Below are 27,125 nucleotides of genomic sequence, written 5' to 3' on the forward strand. Positions count from 1 at the left end.
TGGTTTGACCGCTTTCACAGATTGAGAAAAAAAGACACTCAGACATTTATATAGAAATTTTAATGGATACCAAAATGATAGCATCAAAACATGGCCACCTTTGTTAATATTCCTTTATTTTACAAAAAGAATTTAAATAATGGATTGAGCGAAACACAGTTATGATCAGTTACACAGCCATTCATTACTTATAAAGCAATGCAAAAACATCTTCTGTATATGGTCCAAACAGCTCTATATTAGTCCTACTTTGGGTTTGAGTGGTGTACAACGTACACGTACTGTACAACTGTATTTAATCGCTGTTTGATGTCAACGATTCTTGGGTGTTTTTGTGTTACTGAGATTCAAGGCATTACATTCCCCTGTGATAAAGATCTGGTCATCTCAGTGTGAACGAAGAAGGTCTTGAGTTCCCCCTTTCCTTTAACGTTGATGATCCCTCGACAGGAACACATGTAACCCAACGTCTTCAGGATCCGACTCGTCTCCTCTGTGACCTGGAGAAGCAACACAGATTATTAGATCCAGAGATGCTCATCAATAATTTAACCCAAACCACATGACAAGTAGGTCAGAAAGGATCTACCTGGATCTTCCCCAGTACCCCGGTGCTTTCCATTCGACTGGCCACGTTTACTGTGTTTCCCCAAATGTCATACTGTGGTTTCTGTGCTCCGATCACGCCCGCGATTAATGGCCCGTGGTTTATTCCTGATGAGAGAGGCCGGAAACATTGAAAACTTCATGAACGTATTCACCCACAGATCAATAACAGCATTACTGGAAGGGAGTTCCTGTAGCTCAACGTTGCATGTTTGGCAATGCCAAGATCATGGGCTTGGTTCATCATTGGCACTTCGCCTTGGATAAAATGGTCTGCCAATGCATAAATGTTAACGTAATGGAAATGCACTTATAGGCTCTGCTTACCCACTCGCAGTCTGAAGTCATTAAAGGAGTGCTTGTTGATGACGTCAAGCTTTCCCACCAAAGCAAATGCAAACTCCACCATTGTTCCGATGTGCATATACTGCCGGTCATGGTCCTTTGGAATAAAGAACAAGCTTCTTAGGCACTTGCAATTAATTCATCAGTTATTATAAAAAAGTTATAATTTACCTGTGCGTGTTCTGGTCCGAGGGTCACATTTAGCCCTGTGGCAGCCATGTATGTGCTGCCAATGGTTTTGATCTTCTCAACGCCACTGAATTTGGGTTTTGACAGCAGCTGTCAGGTATAAAAGTATTATTTTGAGTTTACTGTCAAACCGAGAGCAGGAATAATAATTGTATTACAATATGTATCTGACGGCTTTAACATAAGTCAGTTAAACATCACAACTGTTTGAAAAACCCCTTTCCAAGACCACCGTCTATAGTGACAGCTGCAATTTTTTAAGAAACTTTTACTGTATTTGAATATCAATGCACAGTATTTGCTGTAAAATTCGTTTTGAATAAACAGGACTTGCACAGACTTTCTTTAGGCAACAGCAAATGTTAATCTCTCAGTATGCCAGATGTCAAAAGGTCACATTGGACTTTAAAGGAATAGTTAACAAAAAAGTGATGTCGTTATTTATTCAACCTCGTGTCATTTAAAACACGAGTATCTGTGGAACACAAAAGAAGATATTTTAAGAAATGTCTGTGTGGAGTCCATACAATGGAAGTCAATGGGGGCCAATGTTGTTTGGCTGCCAGCGTTCTTCAAAATTTTTTCTTTTGTGTTCTGCAGAAGAAAGAAAGTCATACAGGTTTGGAATGACATACGAGGAAGAAAACAATGAACATTTTGGGATGAGCATGGAATACTTCAAACCCTTCAACAAATATGGTACAACAGTGTATGATGTCACTAACTAAAATTAAACATTTCAAATACGTGACCGACTCCATTATTGTGACGTCAATACAGTAAGTGTAACTGAATAATGAATGGCAAGAAAAGAGTGTGTGGCTTGTTTTTCTACAGGATTATTCCACCCATTGTTTATGGAATTCCTTTTTTTGATATTTACAAAATATTTTTTTGTGGATTGCCATGTATGGATAAATTGTTCACCACAAATCTAATAATGTGCACTAACACTATAAGTACTAAATAATAGGGTCCATTTGGATTTCATATTGACCTGTAGGCTGTTTACTGTCACCCGTTCCGTATACGGGACACCTTAATTTGTGTCAATATTGTGCATGTAATTTATAATCTAATCTTGACAAACTATATATCATTTGATAGGTCTAAGACTGTAGAAAACAGATTTATTTGGTGTTTTTTTTTTTATTTATGTAGGGAGAGTAATTGATTCTTTTTTTATAAAGAGTGTGCTTAGATTTTTTGTTATCCTTTTGCGACCTGTATTTTTTTAATGTATTTTTTAATGAAAAAAAACTTTTATTTATTTATTGTGTATTCCAAAAAATTCATGAGTTACCGCCATTTTAGTTCCAACATTCGTTTTCATGTGTTGGCTCAAAATGGTTAATATACTAAAAACTACATTGCTGCCAACCACTGATTGTGGTATTTGTATTTTGTGTGCACCTTCAGACTAAGAAAGTTTCATCTTACTGTAGCGTTGTTATGAAATCAACATTTACATAATATGATTATTAAGGTGTTTGTTATTTTGTACCTCATCAAAATCTGCTATGATCTCATTGAGGAGCCTCAGACACTCCAGTCCCTCCTTATTGACATCTGATTCTGTGTAAAATTCCTTGAAGTCTGGGATAGAGGCGAACATGACGCACACCAGATCATACGACTGGTGGTAGAGGTCCTGTCGAAAATAAATATAATAATCACATATTCGCCATTGGCAGATATATAATCATAGTTCATTGCATGCAAAATGTTTATATTTATCTGTGATTAAATGGATGGATAATTGTTGTAATATATAATACAAATTAGTATTTAGTAAGTATTTCATTTTTAATTATTGTAATTTCAAGATGGACATTTTTGGAAAAAAATGGAAAAAAAGGCCAGACACGGCCTTGTATGAATATGATTAAAGTGAATAAAAGTTGAATTAATATTGAATTATATTGCATAATAACATTATGAGGGTGCCAGTCATGTCCCTGAAATATGTACAGTCTGTAATAATCGTGTCAATTTTCCAACCATTAGCTGCTTCTCCAGTCAACGTGTATGCAATGATAACGAATAATTAAATAAATTCATCAGTTTATCGTTTATTAAAAATGAACAGACTGGCATGGTCTATGGATTGAGAGTCTCACCTCATTCTTCCAGTTACGACCCAGGAAATGTTCAGCCACATGAGCAGGAAGGACATTCTCCAGAAGCACCCGGTTCAGGTTCTCCATGGTCTCGATCTCCTCGCACTCCCTCTTAAACTTGTTCCTCCAGAGGAAGTCTAACCTACAGTAATATTCATTCTGTTACAAGAGGACAGAAGTAAAGAGATGGTACACATTTGATCACCTCATGTGGCTTTTAAGATGAAAAAGAAAGCAGAATTAAATGCAAATAAGGACAGTTCATATATATTTAGGGATTGTTCTAGTACAAAGGGCTGTCATTATGAAAAATTGCTTCAATTTTCTCTCTGTGAAACCATTGTGTTTGAGCGTGCATTCAACGCGGAAAAGACTTTTAAGCAGACAGATTTTCCATATCTGTGATATTGACACCTTGGAAGGTATTACCTAAGTATATTGAGAGTCATTCATAACTCTTCTTATTGTCTCTCATTACTTTGGATAAACATCTGTCCTTAGGTAACTTATCATCTTCTTCAAGAATGTATTAGCTGTGCATTTCAAATACATAATTCAGACAAGTGTATTAGCTGAGGACAAACAGTCCCTTGAACGCAAGAACAGAACGTCTGACCCACAACGACCTGCTGAGACTGTGAAAGCGTTTCTTAAAGGTTGGAAAACATGCAATCCTCAATGTTTTGTACTAGATTTGCTTTCTTATAGTGTTATGTAATAAACCATTTGAGTAAACATTTCAAATTACATTCAGATATTCACACACCCAGAGGATGCATTTATTAAATCAGATTATCGAAAAGCATATGTAAAAAAAAAACAGAGTCAACGGCAACCTGATGCAAGAAGACTTTTGTGTTGACTCAACGAATATAATTCAATTCTTCAAAGTAATGATACTTTGTTTAGCCAACTTAAATTTGTTTGTTTATGTAATGCTAATAAAGATATTATTGTCACATCAATTACTGTTGTTCAGACAATTCATATATTTCTGTTGTGTGGATGCAAAATGTAAATTTGGTATAAATGAAATATTTCAGTACTGTTAAATATTACCCTAAACACATGTTTTTGTCTCAAGCAGACCCAAACTTTGATCAAATAACTGTTAAAACTGTTTGTGTTTATGAACTGTTGTGTCATGCACGTACATGTCAACATTGAACACACAAATCTCAACCATGGTAACAGTCAAAAAAACATTATTCATTAAAAGAACTCTAAACTCAAACAGTAACAACGATATCAAAGCGTAAATTCAGACAGCAAGAACTAAATCACTTATCTTTAAAAGAAAAACGAAGAAGAAACACAGAATTGAACATGCTGTAATGCATCATGGGAACTTTCAAACTCTTGCAATATTGCTTGTTATAATCTTTGTTAGAAACATGTTTAGCCTAATTTACGATTTTTACAGTGAAAACATATGAGAGAAGTCAATAGAGTCAATACACAGCATTTAGAGGCACTTTGGGTGTTTGGAAGAGACTCACCTGCCTCGCCAACACAAGCAACGTGATGAAGAAAATGAACAATGAAACAGAGCCCATGGTCTTCAAATCTTTAAGAACTCCTGGTCTGAAAACAAACAGAAATGTCTTTGTTGTTTCAACTTAAAAAATTAAGTTAACTGGCTGCCTCAAAATTTGAATCGAATTCAATGTAAAATAGTTATTACATGACTTTGATGAGTTTTTATGTTAACTAATATTTTTAATTTGAATTAACAAAAATTTAAGACAACCGGGTAACTTAATTGTTTAAGTTAAAACAAAAAACCTTTTTTAAAGTTTGTTTTTTCATTTATATATATTTAATATTATTTTTCAACAAGAATATTGCAAGTGTTATTCGGACTTCTATGGTGGAGCATTATAATGATCAAACGTAGAATAATGAAACAAATCCAAAAAAAAGAGATGAGGGGAAATAATTGCAGAAATGAAATAAATGGTAAGATTTTAAGCCTCCAGTATGTCACTCATTGTTCCAAAAGAAAAATGCTAAGAGATCTTTTATGCCTTTTGGAAAGATTACACTCACAATTTGCCATCCATCATGTATTTGTGTATAAGAATGTGTGTATGTGAAGATAAATACCGTTGCTGGGTTTGGTGGTAAAGATCCATGCTGTAATGATCCAGTACTGATGCATGAGTCTGGAGAATGATGACATTATATCCAACTACAGCAGCAAGCATGATTATCATCTTTAGCTCGTAGTTTATCCTCAGGAACACCGAGCATGAGATCAATCCCAGAATGCAGCTGTAGATGAAGTACTGTTGAGGCAAAGACAGACTTGTACACAACTAAGAAATGCCCTTCATAAAATCCTCAAATAAATTCACTGTAAAATAAATACAAATCGGTTATTAAACAAGTACATCAAAATACCTGATTTGCAATATAGGTGAGCTTATAAATGATTTATTATTTGAGCTGCCGGGTACGGTTTTGTGAAAAATGTTTGAGTTTGACGCCATCCACACGAAGGTAAAGTCACCTGAAGTTTTATGTTTCAAAAAGCGATGGCGATAGAGAGGCAAAAGTTATGGAGTGCCGCTTTAAAATACATAAAATACAGTATGTTTGTTTAATTCTTGATGGATGGTTATTAGTGGAGATGGTGGTCTAGTGGGTTAAACCACTGAACTGGTAAATCAAAGGTTGCTGGTTCGATCCCAGCAGCTACCACCAGTGTGTCCTTGAGCAAGACACTTTACTCCATGTTGCTCCAGGGAGATTGTCCCTGTAATAAGTGCACTGAAAGTCGCTTTGGATAAAAGCGTCTGCCAAATGACTAAATGTAAATGTAATGGTTAGTTTATAATGACAAACGCGTTATTGAGTAATATTTTTAGAACCTAGAGGTTATACAAAATGGTACGACACTACATCCAAGGCCTTTTTAAGAGTACATAACACGAGATCATAAAATTGACATGTTTGAAAGTAAGCAGTCTGCCAAGTTTTAAATCCGAAGGTGAACGAATTACACTGTTATTATACCAATCACATCAGACTAGACCATCTGACCAATCACATCAGTCTAGGCTGGCAAAAAGGAGGGGATTAGACACATGAATTGCCGAACTAATCATTTGAGACTAAGTCAAGAAGTAAGATAAGAAAAACTGCCTATTATAATGAAATAATAGTGTTTTTACACCTTCTATTGTATGTACATAAACTTGTTGTTGGACAAGCAGGACCTTAAAAATCCCTAGTTATGTACTCTTTAAATAATTCATTGCACCCTATTGAGCTATCTGAACTAAAATAACACAACACAACGTCGCTTATATTTTCATAAAAGGCACGGGGGTCCATGACATATTGCGAAATTGATGTTTCTAAGAAATGTCCATACTTGAACATACTTGAACACTGTGTGGTTTGTGACTTCTGGGCAATTCTAAGAACACTCCTTTAGTGTTGTTTTTCTCCAGGCTCTTGTTTTCTGCAGAGAGCATATATAAGCCTGACATTGCTCTCACAGCACTGCTACGAAATTGTGAAAAGCAATTCGCTCAATATGCAGAGAATAGGCCATTTGTACTGTGGGTTTATTATCTTTGTTTCAGTCATCTACCAGCCAAACACAGCATCGGTTCGGCATAAGTTTGGGGTTGACCAATGGAAACCTTCTGGAAAACAGTCGTTTATTATGAAATTCAGTTTGGTGCTGCTTTTGAACCCCACAAGCACTTCTTGCAACCCATTTAAAGCTTTTTTTATATTTTCTAAAAAGCTGACTTTCAAAGGTTTCATTGCTGAAAACATAACAAATTTAATGCAACTCACCGGCAAGTAGAACTGGTTGTTTGGGCAGTTTGCGATTTCTCTATGTGGACCGTCCGTGCTGCTGTTGGATACGTTCACTGGAGCTGAAAGCATCATTCTGTCATCGCCCAAGAAGAACTTAACACAACAGATGGAGAAAAACAAAATCTAGAGTATTAAAACAGAAAAGACACTCAATCTCTGCTAAATACATCTGTTCCATTTTCTAATTAATATGTTTCACAGAAATATGTTATGACATGTTTTTTTTTAAATAAAATGCACAAAAATATAGTTACACAAAGCAATTAGTAGATTAGAAGCAGATGGAAAAAGCAGAAAAGAATGTAATCCACAAATTTGGCTGATGCTTTGGAAACAGTTGCTTTCCAGTAATTGAATGGTTTCATTAAAGTTTTGGTAATGGTTTATATTATGGCCCGCAATGTGCCGCATTATTAAACAGAATTTACAGCTTAACCGATTGTATCAATAATGTACCTCTACAGTACATATCTGTAGGTAAAGGGGAACAATTTGCAAAGTTCAGGAAATAAAGTTGTAAAAAAATATTTATACTTTATTTTAAAACTAAGGGTTAACTGTTTCAATGTTATGTGGTATGCAGAGCATATGCTAGACAACAATCTTTGCATGAGCATACACTGCAGTTTTGTAAAATCACAATGTGCCCTTAAATATAAGCGAATGTGGAAATGAATTAACCATGGGTTCTTATTTTGTTTTTAATGCAAACATGGAATTTGGGTATATGATGTCTTGAGTTTCTGCAAATCAGAACAGCACGAATGAAGCAAACATTCCATATCTCGTCTGGGCCGGCTGTCTGTCTGTCAACTACACGTTTTGACTCTATGATTAATTATTATTTGATTGATTTTAGGATTGGTTGTTTTCCTTAATCTTACCCCATTATGCCCCAAACTTTGCATATTGTTCCTCTTAACCTAGATATATGTACTGTAGAGGTACATTATTGTTACAATTAGTTACACCGTAAAGTCTGTTTAATTATGCAGTACATTGCAGGCAGCAATCTAAAGTGTTAGCAACGTTTTTTATCTTGACCCTGTGTGAATGGCAAATAAAATTCCCACATTAACAATGTCCGAATAACATAATTGGGGCCAATTTAACTTGATAGGGATTGCTTTGGGCTCCACATTTACTTATTGACCTACAAACCAAGACAGAACCAGGCCATGTGCTGTTGGGACTGCTAAAAGGTCATAATTATTTAAACTAGCACACACACAGAAGACGAAAATCTAATATTGGTTCACGTCCAATTAATGTGTAAAACCAATTAACATTGACTTTTAATAACATTAACCTTTATTTGGGATCCTCGGGCTGAAATATGTAAGAGAATGGGAGATTTCTACTCTCTCGCAGAAACTAAGAGCTTTTTGAGATATCATGTCATAATCCACACTAAAACAGATACCTACTACCCAGATGATGCGTTGTTCTTTTAACCCTTGAGAAAAAAATCCTACAGGTTTGGAATGACATGAGGATGAGCAATAAATGAAATATATTCTTATATGGTAACCTTAGTCAGCAAATTATGAGACATCTTCCTCTATTCAAGTAAACAGAACTTGGTCTCTTGTGACTCAAATGGCTGCCAAGAGAGAAACAAGTTCTAAAGTTCTAAACAAGTCTCTTGTTTAGAGAGAAACAAGTTGTTTTTACAGTCAAGGTTAAAAACTCATGCCCTTGCGGTCCCTGTGAAATAATGTGGTCACTGCTCTTTGACATAATGCTGTTTTAAATGACACAAAAGTATTATAACGTCTATTTTAAATTTTAAATAAAAATATTTTAAACGCCCATTTTTGGTAATGCCTAACTATTGGGATCAAACGGCGAACTGGAAGTCTTAGGCCCGATTGACATTTTGGGTCTAAAGCCGCACCACTTTATCTCTACAACTGACGCGAAAAGTTAAACTATTTACACCTCGATGCGAAAAATAGCATTCACGACCTGTTTTAATTTTCAATGCATTTGAAGTGAAACACCGTATTAAACAGAGCAGGGAATGATTTAATCGTTATTGGGAATTGATCTAGAAAATGATCCATGCAGCACCGCCTGCCGCGCGGAAAAGACGCTAAAATATGAATCGGGGCTTAAGCATCAGCCATACGTGCAACGCAAGGGATGGGTCATTTTGCGCATTATGAAAAAGGTGGATACAAAGTTATGCACTGATTATTTTTAGCGATCGAAATATGCATTATGGGCCACAAGAGGATGGAAAGGCAGACCAAGAACTAGACTTATTATACTACCCTCATTTCTCAAGAGGTCCTTGAATTACTGAGACATAAAGCCTGTAAAGCTGTTTACGGTATTGAGATAACCAGAGTATCCATGATGAAAGCAGGGAGCCTTTTCTTATCGAACACGCTCATGCCTGGTCATACTGAATCTAATGAATCAGGTCCAATCCATTAGTGAGTAGTGATACTTACCATGTTGAACACCGCCATTACTAGGATAAGTGCAGTGGTTGCCATGGTGAGCGTAAGACGTATCCAGGGCTTGTTGGTGATGACTTTAGATGGGCCCCGGAGCCGGGGCATAGTGCAGGAGGCTGCTTTACCCCATTGCTACGGCATCAAGAGAGAAGTAAAAAAAAAGAACTTGTACTCCCACTAACGTCATTAAAATATTAGCTTTCATTCCTAATGCCTTGAGTTATGACTGTACTCATTCACACATTAATAAACATCACTTCATCGAGTAAATGTAATAATTATAAATGAAGAGCGCTCATGTTAGCTTGTCAGTCAACAAAAAATGGCATTCAAGGCCTGTTTTACTTTTCAATGAATTGTTCAAATCAACGTGAAGACAGTTTTGGAGGGCTATAGAGAATGTTAGAATGTCCGATTCTAACACACAAAGAAGAAAGCTCTTTTTGCTTGTACTTCTGAACGCAGTACTGATCCCTGTCTCACTCTGTTGAGGCCACGTCAGCCTCTTTGTGCTCAGTGATGCTGAATTCTCAGGATGAAAATAGACAGAAGCACAGGGTAACAGCATTTTACAAAAACACTCAACCTCGACCGAATAAAAGGACACTTCAGGCCGAAATCTAAAAGGAGTAACAGGTAGTCAAACTAAAAACAGCTCTTAAAACCCTCTTGTCTGTGAATCATGTGTTAGTTGTTCAATGTTTCAATAAAGCACATCAACTGTATGAGAAGACCTCTTTCATTTATGTAAGACCACACAAGCTCTCACAACAGAAAATTAGGAATTAAGCTGAGAACTACTCTTAACTGCCTTCCACACAGCACTAGACACACATGGCTGGTTGTGAGTGGTATAGTAGAAAGGAAACACAAAACAGAGAGCCACAGAGGTTTATAAAAATAGTCCCTTACATCCACGGGTCCCACAGGGACTTGAGTTTACACCCATACAGAGAGAAAAATAGATCACAGTAACTCATTGAAATATATCATCCAAGACAAAAATGAAACAAGAAGGTTTTTGGGCTAGCAGAAGGTCTCGGCTATGTAATGTGGCCTCTTTTTACCATCGTAAATACTGTTTAGGACATAGAATGTCAGATTCTAAATATATATATTTTTCTATAATGACCGAAAAACAGGTTATCTTGATTATAGGTAGCTGGATTGCTTGAATAAGGGCGACGCTCTCAAAACAAATATAAAATTTCCCCCAAAATGAAATAAAAAAGTAGGTCTCTGAAATGATTAATCGCACTTCAGAATAAAAGTTTTAGTTTACATAATAAATATCTGTTTACTGCGTACATTACATTTGTATGTATAAACACATACACATATATGTATACATATTAAGGAAATGTTTACATCTCTTATTTACATTCACCAATATTTTTAATTATATAAATGAAAGTTTGTTAATTTTATACTTTGTGTCTTTCATAAATAAATGCATATATGTGTTTATAAATACAAAATATAATGCAGAGTATTATGCACAGTTAGTTTCTATGTTCATATTTTTATTAATTATTTGTTCATTTGTTATGTGTAAGATTAATATATTTGTTTAAATGGTTTTATTTTCAGTTATTTATTTTAGTGCCTCAACTTTTCCAGAGGCAACATTTCTTATTTACATTTTTTTTTAAATAATATTTAGACAATATTTTATTTCATTATACTCTAAAAAAATAATTTAGCGTCAGAAATAAACTTTATGTTTTCCCTTTTTTGTGACTTTTTGGTATTTTCTGAAATTTAACGTTTTTGTACCATAGTTTAAGAAAAATACATGGAAAATCAGAACATTCTGTAAAATTATAATTTTTATAATAAACAATTTTTTTTAGTACACTATAGATAACAACGTAAGTTGTAAACAGTGGTCTAGAAGCATTTTCAGTTTTATTTAATTGTATTTTACATAATATAGCTTAATTAAATCATGAAGATATTTTTTATGATATTTCTTATGATTCAGTTATAAATGTTTTGTTTAAACGTTTGTGCAGTGTTAAAAATTGATACAGGAAGTTCTTCTGGACCAGCTGTTGGACAAACCCCGTTTACATCTTCGGAAGTGGTCTATAATAACCTTGCTAATTTTTCCAAATTTTCCTCAATCTGAATACATGATATGCAGTAAAGCAAATATCACATTGACGGATAGAAAAATGCCATATAAAGCATATCATTTCTCACTTCTTTACAACTGATTCCATTAGATTCACACATGAGTGAATTGACCCTGGAATATTAAATGAGACATTTTACCCTCTCAGAAGCTATAGTAATATACAAAGACAGAGAGAAAGACAGAAAGAGATATAGGTGACATTTACGTAAACCATTAAAGTTCCACAAGCCCAAAGTGGGTTATAATTTGATCATAGAGATCGCTATCCGTCTAAGAGCTGAAAAAAGCTGTTCCTCAGACTAAAGCAAGAAAATTTCAATCTTTCTGTGTTTTTTCCTCCCGGTATGGCATTTCTCTAACAAGATGAGGGTCTTAAATGTGAAGGAACCTCTACTTATTAAATGACATTTCAATACACAGAGCAATTTCCTCCAGCAGCAGAAATACATGTAACACGTCTGCATCTGACTAGAGAACACGAGCCGTCATTCTTCATTCAAAGTCTCTCAAAGGAAACAGGTTTAGATTTACTGAAAGTGCACGAACAACTTACCAGTATGTGACCGGCAAAACAAATGCAGAGGATGAAGGTGAGCAGCAGGAAGGCCGTTCCGAATGAAATCCCAAGGACGATAGTTCTGTAAGAGACACAATCTCTGATCGTCACTGATGCTCAATGGCACACGTAAGCATCAGTCATGAATGTGTCACGCAAGTTCTTTGTGCACTCATGCATTCACCATGAAAAGTAAGGGAATTAATAGAACAGCACATACAGAAATAAGAACTCGGTTGACATTCGCCGTTGTGAAACAAAGATGTTCTGAGCAGATTTACTGTCCTGCTATGCATTCTGGCTAGTCGCTAGGTGTTTTTTTACTGGACTGATTGAACAGGCCCTCTTTCAAGTCTCTGTAGAACAAGTCTCATTTTTCCTGTTTAGTTTTTTCTGTAGTACAACACTCACGGTTAGAGTTTTGTCCAAATAGCATTAGATTTCCATACAAGCGCCTCTAATTAAATTTCTTTCTTCTATATAAGAACGTAAACGTTAAGCTCCATTCGAAAGCGCCACATCTCACCATAAACGTGGCATAAAATCAATGGCAGGAGCACAGGGCGAGAAAAAAAAAAAAGGAGGAAAGGTGCTCTCAGGCAACATGAGCAGTAAACTAGAGCGACGCCTCGGATAGATTTTCCTGTCTGCCATCATACAAAGAGAGACATTATTTTCAAACCAGACTGTCCTCTAATTCATCAAAATCCATAAAAGCCCGCTCATGGCAGTCGTTTTCAGATGCTCATTGACGTTCCCATCATCTCAATCTCTATTCTCGCACTTCTTTTCTCTCAATTGTGTAGATGTTGTAATATTATTATGGGTTGCCCGGTCTAAGTGCTGTGAGAGACGGCGGGTGCGAGTAATTGCAGTATGTGATGTGTGGGTAGTGGAGGTGATACTTACTTGGGCAAAACTAACACCTGAACTACAAAGATGCAGAAGAAAATGAGACACGCACAGGTGACGTAGTATTTGAAGGCTGGAAGAGTTGTTGCTCTGTACTGAATCAAAAAGGGAAAAATATCATCGCAAGAAATATTCTGCTAACAGTCCAAATTCATTTTATTCATTTTGTGCTTTCTCTTTGTTTGATGAATGTATCACACATAAAAAAGGATTGTTGTGAGGCAGAAAGAGAAAGTTTGGAACCAAGATAGATTGCAACGTAACCAAACACACAAGCCACGACATTGCATCCAGTGTCAGCATCGCTCGACGCGTGTGTTCTGACGTAGAGCCTGTGTGTTCTGACCGATGCTGACACCGGAGGCACTGTTGTGTGGCTCTTGGGAACGTGGGCTGGAAACTAACCCTCAAATCAGGAAGTTTTTGAATATAGTTATAAGTTTTGCTTGTTTGTGCACAAAAAAGTATCCTGGGTGCATTACATTAATTATAACTGAACCCCTGGAGTCGCGTGGACAATTTTACGATGTCTTTAGGCAATTTCAGTGCTTTGAAGTTTGGTTGCATTGAAATCTAAGGAGGAGTCAGAAAGCTTTCATAACCTTAATTTGCGTTTTTAGGAAAAACGGAGGTACAGATGTTAAACTTCTTGAGGGTGAGCCATTAATGGCAGAATTTTCATTGTTTGCCGGAGAAGAGTTCCCCGTTAAGACAAAATGTAAAATACATGTAGGCGATTAATTCAACTATTATCATATCTGTTGAATTAACACGATATCAATATTAAAATGTGAACGTTTGTGAAGGTTATCTGTACATCTGTGCAGTTTTGTATCCATCTGTGATTTACTCAGGCGTTTCAAGGTGGAGTCTACCTCTTTTTCTAAGGTCTTATTGTGAAAGAAGAGAGAAATCCTCTGAATGTCTTCTGATTTTAGCCACTGCCTGGGGGAAAGAAAGCATAAAGTCATTTAAATCAATTAAATGCTGTTGTTGCTCTCAATGGTTTTTATAATAGCTTGTTTTGAGGAGTAAATGCAGGAAATGATCTGATGTAAATTGTGCTAAAAAAATATTGTACACTGGGGTGCAAAGTACTAATTAAAATGGCAGCATTTTGCATATTGAATATCATTTTTTCCCTCAATTAGGAAATAAACATGATTTTAATAATTGTTTTGTCATAATGGTATGGACTTCTGACCTGCTTATTTTCAGGTGAAAATTGGATTAAAATGGTCATGGATTATCAATGTGACACTAATGCACTGTCCTATGACGGATGTGTTTTATCTTATAGATCAATAAAAGTGAAAGCACTCTGAATTCTTCCTTGTTAAACTGAAAGTGGCTCTTACACATGCTGTCTTTCATAAAAATTGTGGAATCCGTCTTACAGATAAGATGCTGGGAATTATGGGTACTCACTTCTGTGAGTTGATGCCATGGATGGTGCGAATTATTCTTTCATTCAATTCCTCTTCAAATCTCTTCTTCTGCGATTTTGTTCTGAAAAGATGATCAGGCGGGAGGATGGAAATAGGGAGAGAGACTTGAAGCAAGCTTAGAAATGCAGATGAGGTCAGCGTGTGAATGTCCTGAAGTGATATTCACTTGACACTGCTTATTATCACGAAGCCATCATAAATAATAAAAAGTACAAAACAGACCTTTCTGACCTTTGTTGAAAACTGTACTGCCCCAACGGCACATCCTAGGAGAAAAATTGCAAATGAACGTTCCTATAGATTCTACAACGGCATTTCTATGAATCAGAATCTCAGTATTTTCCTCCGCTTGACTCACATGTGTATTGATCTTTCCGTTCTCATTGGTCATGCTGTCTCTATGGTGGAGATTCGCAAACGGCTTGGCTGCCCCCCATGACTCGAGGTACTGCGTCATGCGGACAGATGCCCTCATCTTGGCCCCGTCCAACATGGGCCGAAGGCGGCTGGAGAGCAGCGGACTTCGTTTCTCTGCCTAAGTGAGAAAAAATAGTAAGACAATAAGACAATATGGAAACTCAAGACACAAAGAGATTGTGTATATTATTGGATTATTGGTGTATATTATTCTAATAGAATATCAACAATAATCTGGATCAAAATGTTGAAAATTTAAATAAATGTTTGCAGGTCTGGTGGATCAATAGTATTACTCGTTTTTTTATCAATACAGACATAAATATTTATGTCAAATGTGTTTAATTGAATATTATTAATAAATCCAAAGTACCAAATTTAATGTTTAATTTATTCCAATTAAAAGAAACATAAATTGATAATATTTGTCATTTATCTGCCAAATCACATTTATAAAAAAGATGCCATTTGTTTTTTGTTTACATTTATTATATAGGCAAAAACAATTAAACAATCTAATCTTATTTTATTTTATTGTATGTTATTTTATTGTATGTTATCATGTTTTATCTAATCCTATATAATATAATAAAATATAATGTAATGTAATGTAACGTAACGTAACGTAGCGTAACATAACATAACATAACATAACATAACATAACTTAATATAATACCATACCATGCTATACAATACAATACAATACAATACAATACAATAAATGTCAGAGATTTAAAAAATTATATCTTTTGTAGTAATCAGAAAGACAACGGAGAGACCTTAACACCACACAAGGGTTGAAGATTTTTTATAAGACCACGCAGAAATACAGAATTCAAGAAATTATTAGAAAAATGAGGGCTCGCATAGATAATAGATAATCAACAGAAAATCAAACATAGATAATCAGTATGTCAATTCCGTCTTTCTAAAGTCCAACACAGCTTTACCTTTCACCGTCATGACAAAAAAACTTTTACTAGAGTCAAAAAGTGATTACGCAAATAGGCATTAGCCAAAGAGTATAAAAAAAGACAACAACTAACCAAACAAGCGAAAAGCCCTCAAAACTCTAATCTGGTAATGATAATGGGAGTCTGGTGGGTGGCAGTGGGCTGTTATGTTTGAGCTGAGAGGCTCAAAAAGAGCAGAAAATAAATGTATGAGTCTCTTATGAGAAAACATTGCTGCTTTTATTACCTCAGGCGAATGCATTGTGGAAAAGTAAATAACGTACTGGATAAATACAAGAATTGGCGTTGTTATTTGAATAGTATATGGTGCCAGGCATTATAATATGTGGGCTGTAAAGCCCACACACATCTGAGGAGATGAATATTTTGGAATCTTCTGGGTCTTGATGCTCGGATCTAAGCTCTGTGTTAAACTACAGCAGTAAATTGAACATGAGATTTGATAAACAGCTCTTTCGTGATTGTCAAATATGGCTAACAAGTCAAATTAGCCTATTTACAAAGTCTAAATAGACTAATTTACATAATTGGTGCTCAGGGTGAATTAAATGTAATGACAAAATAATACAGTATTTCTGCATCAGTTGAAACTTGTTTTGTGATTTATCAAAAGTAATACAACATGAAAAAAATATTTGGATATGATTATGTTTACCCACTAAACAAATAAATATATACAATATATCAAACACCTGAAATTAAGTATTACGTTTAAATATCAAACATACATCGACATGTTGTAGCTCTACGTCATGTCATGTTTTACCTTCGGGTTGATGACTAGGAAAGTGATGATGCCGTTCTCTTTCAGGTAGGAGTCTCGGCTCTGTCCGTTCCCCTGCTCGACTTTGTACGCCCCGTTCAAATGTTCCAGCGTAACAGAGGAGATGTGAACTCGCCTGGAGAGGATGCACACAAACATCACAATGAAAGAACACTTCATGAAAACAGGTGCATAACAAGTAGTTCGCACATTTTCCAACGCTTGCCGAGACAATAAAGATACGACAAGAAAAAATGAACTGTCCAATACAATGAGGAGTTACGTTACAGCTGTTCTTTTTCGCTGTATTATGTGTTAATCAACAAAACACTCACAAGCACAAAAGGACATTCATTGTTACTCTCAACAGAGATTTTCTATTAACGTCAAGAACACTTCATGAGGACGGAAGCACTTGTAGCAAATATGTGAAAATCACAAAATGGGGAAAAACAAAAGTCATACGCCTGAGCCTTACCCAGGTACACCTCCTGCCTCCATGTGATTGGCCAGGGTGACGTCATGCGACCAAACATCGTACTGCCATTTCTGGAGGCCAATCACACCGCAGAGTACATTCCCAGAATGCACTCCAACTCGCATGTTAATGTCAACCCCGGTGGCGTCCCTCACCTTTCTACGATAACACATAAACTAGTAGTCAAAAGTTTGGACACAGGATATATTTTTCATATTTTTAACGTTTTAAAATGTTATCATGAAAAAACACAAAAGAGAAATGATGTTACCAAAAGATGCTTGGCAAACAAATCTGTATTTTAGAGTGTTTAGAAACACAAACATAAAACCTCAATCTCTCGTACTAAAAACCCCAACCGTATATTTCAAACACACATATCAGTAATATTTATAGCCAACTAAGTATCAGAAAGTGCCAGGACTGTTGCAGTACGAGTTGCTTTGTGAGGGAGTGTGTCTGGTGTCTATATTCATTCAGCACACAGAACATTCTGGACGTCATCCAGCAGTCCAGATAAAGTGTGAATGTAAGGAGGTCCATTCTTCGATCAGCATTAAATTATACTGCATATACTGTACTGTATCAATATAAACAAATACAAGTGCGCATACACGAGTTTGTGGATTGCCCTTAGATTCCAGTACACATTCGCAAACAATAGAGTGCCTGTAGATTATTCCTGATAAAACAAGCAAAAGAAACCGAGACGAAGCGTTACTTGGCTAAACTTGTCTCTCCAAATTTTGTAATTTACACTGCGATACCAAGCTCAACCACAGTTTCTTTCAAACTACAGAACTAATTGATTATTTAATAAAATAAACATACAACAAAATTCAACGTAATTTAATACAATTAATACTTAATAATAACATAACTTGAATAATAATATAAACAGGTATATTATTGAACACTAACCTAACACAGACCAGAAGTTAACTGCAGTCCAGGCAAAGCGTCTTATAAAATGGTCTCTATATAAATACATCTCTTTGTAGAGCACTTGCATGAAATCATGTTCTAACTTTACTTGGAAAAAAGGTGCACAACTTGAGCCGACGCTGCCCCTGGCGCCACTTCAGTAAGGTGTGGGTGTTTTTGACAGCTCATTTCGGCGTATATCTGTCACACGGCATTCAACTCTCCTTTTTTGAGGATACAATACGACATTGGTGGGTACTCAATTACCCCCTCAAATGGATTTGTGTGTGTATGGCCGTGTAATAGTGGGAGACGGCGTTGGATCTAAACATGTGTGGGGCTCAGAATTTGGGCAAAGGATTGAAGAAAGGGTGAGAAAGGGAATGAAAAAAGGGGGAACTTTGTTTTGTATTAATATGGAGGATCTACAAGGGTTCCTGCAAATGCTCCTCACATTGTTTTGTGATAGTAATGCTTTGGTTAGAGCTGCCTTTCTCAAAAATTTTGACTCTGCATGGATATTAACTTATAAGTGTAAGTGGCACCCAAAGCATGTGTTTATCCAGATTTTCCAGATACTCTTTATATGCTGAAATTTTCCCTTGTGTGCAGAGTAGAGGAAAAAGTTGATTGTCAAGCTGAAATCCATAACTTTGGCCAGCTTCTCGGTTTGAAACATAAAAATTCCACGTTGCTACAAGTTGGAGCTAAAGTCAAACGAAGTGATATTGACATTACCCCCAAAATCGTTCCTTACAGCTAAGCTTGTCATTATATGAACCTATCTGACAGCATACCGTAATTGACCAGAATTGATCTGAATGAAATACAGGGCAGTGTTATAAAAGGTGTGTTTGAGAAAAAAGGCAGCGTGTTCTTTTACTTGATGGCCTCACACATATCCAGCCCCATCTTAACACAGTTCTTAGCGTGGTCGTTCAAAGGGTCAGGCAGCCCAGATACGCAGTAATAACAGTCTCCCAGGATCTTGATCCGCATGCAGTCATTGTCCTACAAAAAAATCATCAAAAAGCAATCTAGATGTTAATATGTTAGACATACTTCATTGAATTGACATACATACCAACGGAAACAAACAAATATGTGATGGCTGAGTCCATTTCTCCAAAAGCCGACTGTCAGAAGTAGCATTTGAACCCCCGCCTCCATTTGGAGACTAGAATTCCCATAACCTAAGAATGGTCAAGAATACTTGAGTCTGGCGCTTAACGTTTCGGAAGCCTGACCAGCCATGCCATTAATGCGGCTTTTTGTGTGTTGCCAGTTATAATGTTGTTAATAATGTTCATTTTCTTGCACAGTTCGATCGATTTGGTTAAATCAGATGTCTATAATACATCAAAAGAAGCTGCAGGGATTACTTTTATGTCGCCTCCATCTGTATTTTGAACTTTTAAAGACACGATCCATGAAAAACCATGGACCACAACTCCAGGTAAAATCTTTATTTTTCTACCTAAGAAATAATGTCACATACATCTTGGATGGCTTGAGGTTGAGTTATAGATCAGCTCATCTACAGATATGATTGTTAATGCTAATCCAATGCAATTTAGGTTACAAATGTTTTGCACTTTTTGCATGCAGTATTTGGGGCTCTTATTTATTCATTTCTGCATTGCGGGGCCTAATACACATGATTGAACAGTGTTGGAATTGCATAAATGGTTTTAACTGGAAAACTGAGCTCTTAATAGACAGACAGACAGAACACCTCCAAATTTGATTATGAATAATTATTCTTAATTCATTAGATAACACCGCCTAAAGAGAAGAGTAACTAGTACTCCGAGTAGTTTTAGATTTTTACTCAATACCTTTTTAACACCAGTACTTTTATTTGTAATTGAGTACAATTTCAGCAATGTAACAGTTCTCGTACTTAAGTACAAATTTCCAGTAACTAACGAAGTTGCGATCAATTTTACTTCTCCATTTTGACATTTCTGAGTGAAAAGGAATTTCGAAAGAAAATTAGGGGGCGTGGCTTGCGTTTTTCACTGCGAATTGACTGGATGTAAAAATGTGTATATTTCATGAAAAAATTCACTGGAACTTTAAATTAGCAGATGCTGTACACTGTGGCATACAGCAGCAGTATAAAAGTGCTATTCTACCGTATTTTAAATGATATTTTTATAAGTTTACATGTCATTATAAAATTAAGTAAAGACAAATAAATATGTCTATATAAAGCAAACAAGCATCAACAAAACTAGCAGTGGCTGTTTTAGAGACTATCGTTGCTGTAGTAGTACAGAACTCTTTATGATTGGCAGAAGTCATCGAGGGTGCTGAGCATATCCCCCAGAAATACGTCTTCCACCGCCGTGCATAGAGTCCATAGCATTTGGCAAGAAGAATGATTTATTCCAATGTATTTGCAATACACGTATAGAACAAACCCCATCAAATGTAATGACTGAAACACGTTAAGTTCAACCCTCTAAAAGTCTATTGTCAGAAGTGGGATTTGAACCCACACCTTCATTCGGACACTAGAATTCTCACAATCTGAGAAGGCCAAATGTTTTTGCGTCAGGCACCATAGACTGCTCGGCCATTCTGATACAATAAACAGGAGTTTCCAAACCTGCTCCTGGAGAGATACCCTCCTGTAGAGTCTACCTCAAACCTCTTTCTGCTAGAAGATTTTCATGTTTTAACTACACCTGATTTGATACGGGTTATCTGAAAACTAAAATGTATTAAAAGTGTCTAAATTGTTTATGGAGCCACTGTGCGGTATGTTATAATATTTTATTATTATGTCCGTCAATATATACTATACCTTGGCTATCTGGTCAAATTTGCCAAAGAGCTCATTCAGCATGTAGACCAGTTCCCCAGGTGAACAGTCGCTGGCTAGACGGGTAAATCCAACTATGTCAGCATACAGTATGCTGCAGAAAATATGAAAGAAAACTCATGAGTGCTGTACTGCAAAAATTTACTTTTTTAATTTGTATGTTTGTCTAGTTTTCCAGTACAAATGTCTAAACATTCTTGAATCAAGATGCTTTTTCTTGATGAGCAAAACGACCCACGAAATAAGTCTTGTTTTTAGAACAAACATTTGAAATTTCAGTTAATTTGTAATGAAAAATGCCAATGGGGTAAGAAAGATTATCTTAAATGTAGTGACCAAGAAAAAGGTAAACCTTAATTCAATTTTTAGACATTTGTACTGAAAAACAAGACAAACAGACTTTGTAAGAAAGTCATTTTTGGCAGTGTGTGCATACTGGTGTGGAGAATCAAATTAGCATATTTTATCTAATGGCACACTTTATTTTAATTTAAAGCATGTGATCTAATACGGCCAATGGGTGTGTGCAGCCCAGCCCATTCTGTGTAAAGTTAAGTTGTTATTTTCTGTGAAATAAAGCCTGAATTGCACCTGAAACACGGTGGTACTAGTGTAACACACCAAGATCAAGGGGTTCAATTTCCTGGGAATATTATATTTGATAAATGTCACCATGGTTTTGTGTTCATTCAATGGAAGCCATTGAGTGCCAGTGTTGTGTGGTTACCAACATTCTTCAAAATATCTACTTTTGTGTTCTTCAGAAGAAAGCCATGCATGTTTGGAATTACGGAGAGTAAATAAATGTTAAAATCCTTTATTTTTATTTTGTGTGAACTATCCCTTAACTATTCAGTACACACTGATTTCAACATGTAAGAGTTAATGACTGCATTCATACACAACTGTGAACACAACAGCACACATGATTTTTTGTGACTTTTGATTTGTGAAACAAAATGGAGTATATGGGAAAACATATGTGTGTCAGATATGGTTTGCCGCCTGTCTGCACAAAGTCTTATGAATATTACGCAAATTCCTAGAAACTCTCTTCGCTATTCTTCAATCAGTGAGATCGAGCAGGTCACTCATCAGCCTGCTTAAAAAATGACAAACATATTTAAGGGGAGAAAGAAGCACATTGAAAAAGATCGCTTTGAACAGGATTCCATGTCCTTCAGTGCAACAAACAAAATCGCATTTACGTCGGAAGAAGTGCCTCTTCAATATTTTACCCTGTTTGGCTGAAGATTGGGTTTGTTTTTACCTTTTGATAGAATCTAGAAACTGTCCAGATTCTTCTAGATCCGACTCTATGAGAATTGCTTAATAACTAGTTCTTTGTATTCAGCACATATGAATTATATGGCTGTCTAATGTGTGTCAGCTGAGCATACGGAGACAGTCTGTATGCATTCATGTTGTCCGGTAAATCCTACCTCACATTGGTGTGTCTCTGTACGTAGAGGTTGTGGAAGTTGTTGGCGTTTTCTGTCCGGCCAAAGTTTGGCCCCTTTAATCTCTGGATGATCTCGTCCTTCATTACTCTTGCAATGTGGGCGGGAAGTAGCGACAGCAAAAGACGTTCCTATTGGTTAAAATCAGAAGTGTGTAAGTCATGCTTTAACTTACATGAGAACAGAATGTGATATGACATTTTAAAGAACAGTATGCTAAATTAATGCCACATGACTGGGTAACGCTTAATTCAATTCAATTCAAGTTGATTTATATAGTGCTTTTCACAATGTGCATTGTTCCAAAGCTGCTTTACAGGAGCAAATAAGAAAAACAGAAAAACAAAGAAAGGTAAAACACAGCACAGTGCATGTTGTTTATAGAACAATCAAGTTCATTCCAATACATTATATCTAAGAAATAAATAAATAAATGGAGTCTCCCGATGAGCAAGCCAACACTACCCTGCTTAACAGATTGCAATGTACCTTACCATGTAATTAAACAGAATTGTAAGTTGTAACAATTTTGTGATATCTGAACAATATGCAAAGCTTGGGGAATAAATCAAGAAACGATTCTTTATAATCTTGTTGTATGAACTTAATTTTTTTAGTAGTCTTCATTAAATTAATTTGTGAAATATACATGCATATTTTACATAAAACCAATATAAAAAACCCAATGTTATACTGTAGTGTAGTAGGCGGGGCGGGACCGTGGTTCGAGACTGGTGAGTCATTGTTAATGAGCGCCAGTTGTGCTCGCACCGGTCTCGTATCACGTAGGAGATCGGGAGCATGAGAGAACGAGCGACCGGACCGTCGACGAGAGAGGACCGGGCCCGATCATGTTTATGTTTGTACTTATGTTTTATTCGCCGGCCATCGACCGTGAGGGGCGGCCGGCTGTCTTTTTACATTTGATTTTATGTGATTAAATGTTTAAATGTTTGCTGGTTCCCGACTCTTTCCTTCCTTTTATTGAGCTTTTCTACATAGACATTAGATTATTTAATGACCGCACTCAAGAACAGTATTTATATAATACTTTTTTAACATGAATTAGACATTACACATAATTTAACTTCATTACATAAATTGTGAGAGAATAGAACCAAACAAAACAAACGAAGGATAGTAACCGCCCACAACTTTACCAAAGGCAATGCTTTTCTAAATAATGGTAACCCCAAACTCAAAAATATAACAAACTCCTCAAAACCTTAAAGATAAATTAACATTGAATACTAACAAGTGTTTATTTTTACTGAAAAATGCATAAAATAACACTTATTTATGAGAAAAACTCTCAAAATGCAGTTATCCGCAAAGCATGCTGGGAAACATAAGCCCTCTGCCTAATAGTAACTGTTTTATGTTAACACAACACAACTCCTCTGTGTTGTCCCAACTTGAATGGATTCAGTTATATGACTAAACATAAAAAATCATGTTGTGACTAAATATTCCAAAAGTTGTGTTGATTTAAATTTAGCAAGTTAATTGAACAAGTAGCAAAAATTTTTTTTTTGTAGATGACTAGATGAATATCATCGTTAAAATGTGTTGCCCAACAAATTCTGTTTAGTCACGCGATACATTGCGGGCTGTAATCAAAAGCTTTACCCTTGATGCTTGTCGGATGACATTCCAAACAATAAGTATGCAGTAAGTATACATCATACAGTATGTAGTATACTGCAGACAAAAATATGTTGTCTGCTCAGATCTTCTGACAAAAATAGCTCTAATTTTTGCACTGTTCTGAACACTTGTTCTCTGATAATGATTGGACTGGTGGAGTGTAAGTAATAGAGAATTTGAGAAAAACAAGTGAGGTAGAAGAACAGATTGACTCACGGCAGTGTGACAGATGTCTCATGTCGCTAATGATGTACAATTATGAAAAACTGTGAAAGTGATTGTAAAAGAATCACGATTCTACAAATGTGAGCAGATGTGTAGCTTTCCAGTCTGTTCTGAATTTAAACTACTGTCTTACGGTCAGTGCTAAACTTTCCCACATTGTAGCTTAATGGGTTAACATCTTTAACCTTAAGTTTCACCTACAGTTGTAGACCGGTATCAGCCTGAAATTTAGTCTCAATGTGAAATACAGTAAAAACAAACTTTACTATTCTTCTACAATCAATGTTAGATGGTTTCATGCCAGGAAAAGCTCACATATGTGTCACCAAATGTAATTCTGGAGCTCGAGGCTTCACATTGTAATTTTCCATGTAGGTAAAAGTTGATTATTCTTACTGTTTCTTGTCAAACATTGTGGCTCCGGCTTGTATGTGATGTTCTTGATTTATGAATCCCTTCGGATAAAAGCATCTGCGTGCTTAATGACTTAATGAAATGTCAATGTCAACGTCTATATTTATAATGCACGGTAATTACAGTGGGTCCAAAACTCTACAGAAGACACAACAACGTTCTTTTTAAATGAAGATAAAGCGGATAGAAAATAAATGAATGTATGTGGATTGTTATAATGGGAGATGGGGACTAATCATTCTCAGCAAATTCGGCTGTTATTTTAGTGTGTCTGTATTTTAGTTTAAAACAGGAACACGAAAGATGAAGTGGTTTTAAATTGGACTCAAATAATGTATTGTTGTCAAAAATGATGAGTGTGGTGTTGTGTCTTTAGGAAGTGGTGTCATTATGTGAAATAATCATGAGGTTATTTGCCTTTACAGTAAAAAAGGGATGTGCAAACGTGCAGATATATTCATTTTAAGTTCAGTAGTGGCTACTAATTTTTTTATGTTTTATGCAGTATACTGTATATCATTGGATCTAATTTAAATAATATGAAAGAGAATCTGAATGATATGACCTCGGTAAAAATGTAATGATTTTTATATTTCAAAGGGAACCCTCGCAAGTGTAAATTGAGGAATGTTGTTAATTATGCTGATGGTCTATGCTGAACTAATGTTCTGATTGTAATGACCAACCAGTCAGCAGCCCTGCAGGAGGTAAATGATAAATCAGTCCAGTGTGATTCCCAATACATCAGAAACAACTGAAGGCTGATGAACATCCTGATGAGCGCCATTCTAACTCGTGATCACAGCACATAGAACATACAAATCAAATCACATACTGTGCACACAGGTGTATGTGTGTCTGTGTCTAAAAAAACACTGTGAGTGTAACATTTTGCGCTTTTAGTCCATAATTTTGTTTTATAATATAAATATATACAGTCCAGCCCGAAATTATTCATACCCCTGGCAAATTCTGACTTAAAGTTACTTTTATTCAACCAGCAAGTTTTTTTTGGACCGGAAATAACACAGGCTTCTCCCAAAAGATAATAAGACGATGTACAAGAGGCATCATTGTGGAAAACATATTTCTCAGCTTTTATTTACATTTGAACAAAAAGTGGCATGTCCAAAATTATTCATACCCTTTGCAAACTGTCGCAGTATATGGGATAGTCCAAAGTTCTATACCATTCCAAATAGTCAAAGCTGTTCTAAAGCATCCTAATTACCCTGATTCATCTGGAACAGCTGTTTTAATCAACTCAACTGGTGAAAAACAGAAGCTCTCTGCTGTTGGTTTGTGGACAGTCATGGCTAAGACAAAGGAGCTCACTGAGGACCTGCGGCTGTGCATTGTGGCTGCTCACAAATCAGGAAAGGGCTATAAGACCATATCAAAATGTTTTCAAGTTCCAGTGGCTACAGTGCAAAGTATTATTAAAAAATACAAGACGTTCCGCACTGTGAAAAATCTCGGAGTACGGGGTCGGAAACCAAAAGTGACACCTGTGCTGGCCAGGAGGATAGTGAGAGAGGTAAAAAAGAATCCAAGGATCACCACTAAGGCCATCCTGATGAATCTGGGCTCTGCTGGTGGCAACATCTCAAGGCAGACAGTCCAACGGACACTGCACACCGCTGGGTTCTACGGACACAGACCAAGGAGGACACCACTTCTCCAGATAAGGCACACAAAAGCCCGCTTGGCCTATGCAAATGCTCATCTGGACAAAGAAGAAGACTTCTGGTCTTCTGTTTTATGGTCCGATGAAACAAAGATTGAATTGTTTGGCCACAATGATGTAGCCTTTATTTGGCGTAAAACAGGAGAAGCCTACAACCCTAAGAACACCATCCCCACTGTCAAACATGGTGGTGGGAATCTAATGTTTTGGGGGTGTTTTTCAGCCGGTGGACCAGGGAACCTAATCACAGTAAACGGCACCATGAAAAAGGAGCAATACATCAGAATTCTCAACAACAACATCAGGCAGTCTGCAGAGAAACTTGGCCTTGGGCACCAGTGGACATTTCAGCACGACAACGACCCAAAACATACGGCAAAAGTGGTGAAGAAATGGTTAGTAGACAAAGACATCAACGTTTTGCAGTGGCCCAGCCAGAGTCCTGACTTAAATCCAATAGAGAATCTATGGAGGGAGCTAAAGATCAGGGTGATGGCAAGGAGACCCTCCAACCTGAAAGAGTTGGAGCTCATCGCTAAAGATGAATGGGCAAAAATACCAGTGGAGACATGCAAAAAGCTGGTCAGCAATTATAGGAAGCGTTTGATTGCTGTAATAGTCAATAAAGGCTTTTCTATTGATTATTGAGAAGGGTATGAATAATTTTGGACATGCCACTTTTTGTTA

General features: G+C 36.3%; 1 protein-coding gene across 1 annotated transcript in view; it reads right to left on the bottom strand.

The window, feature by feature from the left end:
* Positions 1-45: 45 nt before the first annotated feature.
* Positions 46-27,125, bottom strand: part of adcy2b (adenylate cyclase 2b (brain)) — a 62,713-nt gene continuing 35,633 nt past the window's right edge. The window contains exons 5-25 of the mRNA XM_056741959.1: positions 22,448-22,596; positions 20,988-21,099; positions 19,059-19,186; positions 17,252-17,410; positions 16,777-16,909; positions 14,977-15,153; positions 14,850-14,884; positions 14,599-14,679; positions 14,046-14,115; positions 13,168-13,265; positions 12,256-12,340; positions 9,557-9,694; positions 7,074-7,190; positions 5,367-5,548; positions 4,760-4,844; positions 3,261-3,419; positions 2,645-2,791; positions 1,123-1,230; positions 934-1,048; positions 590-714; positions 46-500 (exon numbers count right to left, since the gene is read on the bottom strand). Coding sequence (XP_056597937.1) covers positions 348-500; positions 590-714; positions 934-1,048; positions 1,123-1,230; positions 2,645-2,791; positions 3,261-3,419; positions 4,760-4,844; positions 5,367-5,548; positions 7,074-7,190; positions 9,557-9,694; positions 12,256-12,340; positions 13,168-13,265; positions 14,046-14,115; positions 14,599-14,679; positions 14,850-14,884; positions 14,977-15,153; positions 16,777-16,909; positions 17,252-17,410; positions 19,059-19,186; positions 20,988-21,099; positions 22,448-22,596 — 2,556 coding nt within the window. The 3' untranslated portion in view covers positions 46-347. The remainder of the gene's footprint in view (positions 501-589; positions 715-933; positions 1,049-1,122; positions 1,231-2,644; positions 2,792-3,260; positions 3,420-4,759; positions 4,845-5,366; positions 5,549-7,073; positions 7,191-9,556; positions 9,695-12,255; positions 12,341-13,167; positions 13,266-14,045; positions 14,116-14,598; positions 14,680-14,849; positions 14,885-14,976; positions 15,154-16,776; positions 16,910-17,251; positions 17,411-19,058; positions 19,187-20,987; positions 21,100-22,447; positions 22,597-27,125) is intronic.

The sequence above is a fragment of the Triplophysa dalaica genome, chromosome 25 (assembly GCF_015846415.1).
Source record: "Triplophysa dalaica isolate WHDGS20190420 chromosome 25, ASM1584641v1, whole genome shotgun sequence".
Taxonomy (NCBI): domain Eukaryota; kingdom Metazoa; phylum Chordata; class Actinopteri; order Cypriniformes; family Nemacheilidae; genus Triplophysa; species Triplophysa dalaica.